Raw genomic sequence first — 2998 nt, 5'->3', positions numbered from 1 at the left:
TATCTCCTGCACATTCTTCTTTGATAATGTGAATCTTTTTTATTCTGTAGATGTGGCATTAAGTTCCAAAATTTGTTAATTAATTTAGATGAGACAAAACATAGGATTGACTTTCATCAAAATTTCACCTTAAGCATTGGTAACTTCACTCCCACGGAAACTTCAAACTTGTATAAATTTTATATTATTGAGAACAGCTTGGATATAAAATCAAATGTCACCTTAGAAAAGTAATGGAAGTTGCATAAATTTGTCTCGTATAGAATTAAGAATATATGTAAAGTTAAGGAATTTTTAGTTAACAAAGAAAAATCAGCTGACTCAGTAGAGCAATGTCAAACATTAACATACAGAGATTCATTAGATGTGGCATAAGACTTATCGTAGCTTAAATATATTGCCGGCCGGCCACCGTTGTATCAGACATACAGTTTTTTTACTATTTATAGAGTTTGCAGATAGTAGCAGAAATCCTCTGAAATGGAATACAGAACATTGCTTGGAGTTGTGCTAATTCTAGCATTCATCGTAGCGAATGTGAAGGCAGAAAAAAACTTGGAGACTTACATTGTCCTTTTAGAGAAGCCCGAAGGAAAGCAATTCACCGATTCGAACGATTTAGACAGCTGGTACGAGTCGTTTTTGCCGGATGGTTCCTTTAGTTCATCAAATGAAGCACGTTTTGAACATTCTTACCACCATGTGGTTACAGGGTTTGCTGCAAAACTTACAGCAGATGAAGTAGAGTTAATGGCGAAGAAGGAAGGATTCGTGTTGGCTCGTCCTAGGAGGATGGTCCCTTTTCACACAACTCATACACCTAGCTTTTTGGGCTTGCAGCTGAATTCTGGGTTGTGGAATTCGTCAAATTACGGAGAAGGAGTGATTATTGGACTTATCGATAGTGGGATAGCATCTGATCATCCGTCATTTAGAGGTGACAATATGCCTCCACCTCCAGCAAAGTGGAAAGGGAAATGTGACAATGTAACAGTCTGCAATAACAAACTTATTGGTCTCAGAAATTTTGCTACGGACAGTAATGACACTTGGGACGAGTACATGCACGGGACTCACACGGCTAGCACAGCTGCAGGAAGTCCCGTAGAAAATGCTAATTACTTTGGCCACGCAAATGGTACTGCAATTGGCATTGCCCCACGAGCCCACTTGGCCATGTACAAAGTTTCTGGCAACGAAGGTGCAGCCGGTGATAGCGAGATATTAGCTGCAATGGATTCTGCTGTGGAGGATGGTGTCGATGTCTTATCGCTTTCCCTCGGAATTGGTTCTCTTCCATTTTACGAGGATGTGATAGCCTTAGGTGCATTTGCAGCTATTCGGAAAGGGATATTTGTGAGTTGCTCTGCAGGAAACTCTGGTCCTGACCCTAGTTCTTTATCAAATGAGGCACCATGGATTTTAACGGTAGGCGCAAGTACTGTCGATAGAGCAATACGAGCCACGGTTTTACTTGGAAATAACACACAGCTAAACGGCGAATCCCTTTACCAGCCAACTGATTTCTCTTCCTATCCACTTGTTTACGCTGGCGCTTTACTTAATCGTACCGAATCTTCTGCATACTGTGATCCAGGATCATTAAAAAATGTTGATATCCGAGGCAAAATAGTGTTGTGCGAGAGAGGAGGTTCGTTTGAATCAGTCGACAAAGGCCAAGAAGTGAAAGACAATGGTGGATCTGCTATGATTCTGATGAATGACGAGTATGATGGGTATGTTACAGAAGCAGAATTTCATGTGCTTCCTGCATCACATGTGAGTTACATTGCAGGTTTAGCAATCAAATCCTATATAAACTCCACGTTATCTCCAACAGCTACGATCTTGTTCAAGGGAACTGTGACCGGCTTGCCAGAGGCTCCTCAGCTTGCTGATTTTTCATCAAGAGGTCCTAGTGCCGCAAGTCCAGGAATCCTAAAACCAGACATTATAGGCCCAGGAGTCAGAATTTTAGCTGCCTGGCCGGTTTCTGTCGATAATACTACTAATCGGTATGATATGATTTCTGGAACCTCAATGTCTTGCCCTCACCTTAGTGGCATCGGAGCGCTACTAAAAAATTCTCATCCAGAATGGTCACCAGCTGCCATAAAATCTGCCATCATGACCACTGCTCGTCTCGTTAACCTCGGAGACAGCCCAATTACTGATCAGGAGTTTGTTTCATCTACTGTCTTTGACATCGGTGCAGGCCACGTGAACCCGTCAAAAGCAAATAATCCTGGTCTTATCTACGACATCCAACCTGACGACTATATTCCTTACTTATGTGGACTTGGCTATTCTGACAAAGAGGTAGGACTAATAGTTCAGCAAACCGTCAAGTGCTCGAATGTCTCGAGCATACCTGAAGCTCAACTGAATTACCCAACATTTTCTATCACTTTAGGGTCTACTCCTAAAACTTACACAAGAACAGTAACAAATGTCGGAAACTCTAACTCCGTTTACCAAATTGAGTACCGTGCGCCCCAAGGTGTCAACGTTACAGTGACACCTGATAAACTTTCCTTTAGTGGGGTGAATCAGAAAGCTACATACAGTATAACTTTTAGTAAGAGTGGAAATGTTGGTGGAAATTTTGCTGAGGGGTACCTGAACTGGGTTGCTGATGAGCTTAATGTCATGAGTGTAATTGCTGTGACATTTGAATAATAAGCACACATACATTTAATTTATGAATAATTAACGCACAGTTGCAACGTTAAATTTTTCTGGTTGTATGGAGTGATGACATGATTTATTTATTACTACTTTATAATATAGTAGTATATGAGTTTATGAGTTGCTCATCCATATTAAGTAAATGAAAACTATTTAAGACCCAGTTGTATTTGAGAGGAGGTGTTGGAGAATCACGCATCGGATTATTAAGACGATGCCAAGCAAAATATAATTGAATATTAGTAGTATTTAGCATAAGCTTGTAAAAGATGAATTCCAACTCTATTATTTATCACTTGGCCTAACACTC

General features: G+C 40.5%; 1 protein-coding gene across 1 annotated transcript; it reads left to right on the top strand.

Moving 5' to 3' along the window:
- The first annotated feature begins 480 nt into the window (after positions 1–480).
- LOC126678563 (subtilisin-like protease) lies at positions 481–2679 on the top strand. Its single transcript, XM_050373458.1, has one exon. The coding sequence runs from the start codon at positions 481–483 to the stop codon at positions 2677–2679; it is 2199 nt and encodes a 732-aa protein (XP_050229415.1).
- Positions 2680–2998: the final 319 nt, after the last annotated feature.

The sequence above is a fragment of the Mercurialis annua genome, linkage group LG4 (genome assembly GCF_937616625.2).
Source record: "Mercurialis annua linkage group LG4, ddMerAnnu1.2, whole genome shotgun sequence".
Classification (NCBI taxonomy): Eukaryota; Viridiplantae; Streptophyta; class Magnoliopsida; order Malpighiales; family Euphorbiaceae; genus Mercurialis; species Mercurialis annua.
Note: the sequence above shows the minus strand (reverse complement) of the source record. Positions and strands in the feature narration are given on the sequence as shown.

What these genes read in the sequence shown, in the direction of transcription:
- LOC126678563 (XM_050373458.1), top strand. Translation starts at nt 481, where the DNA reads ATGGAATACAGAACATTGCTTGGAGTTGTGCTAATTCTAGCATTCATC.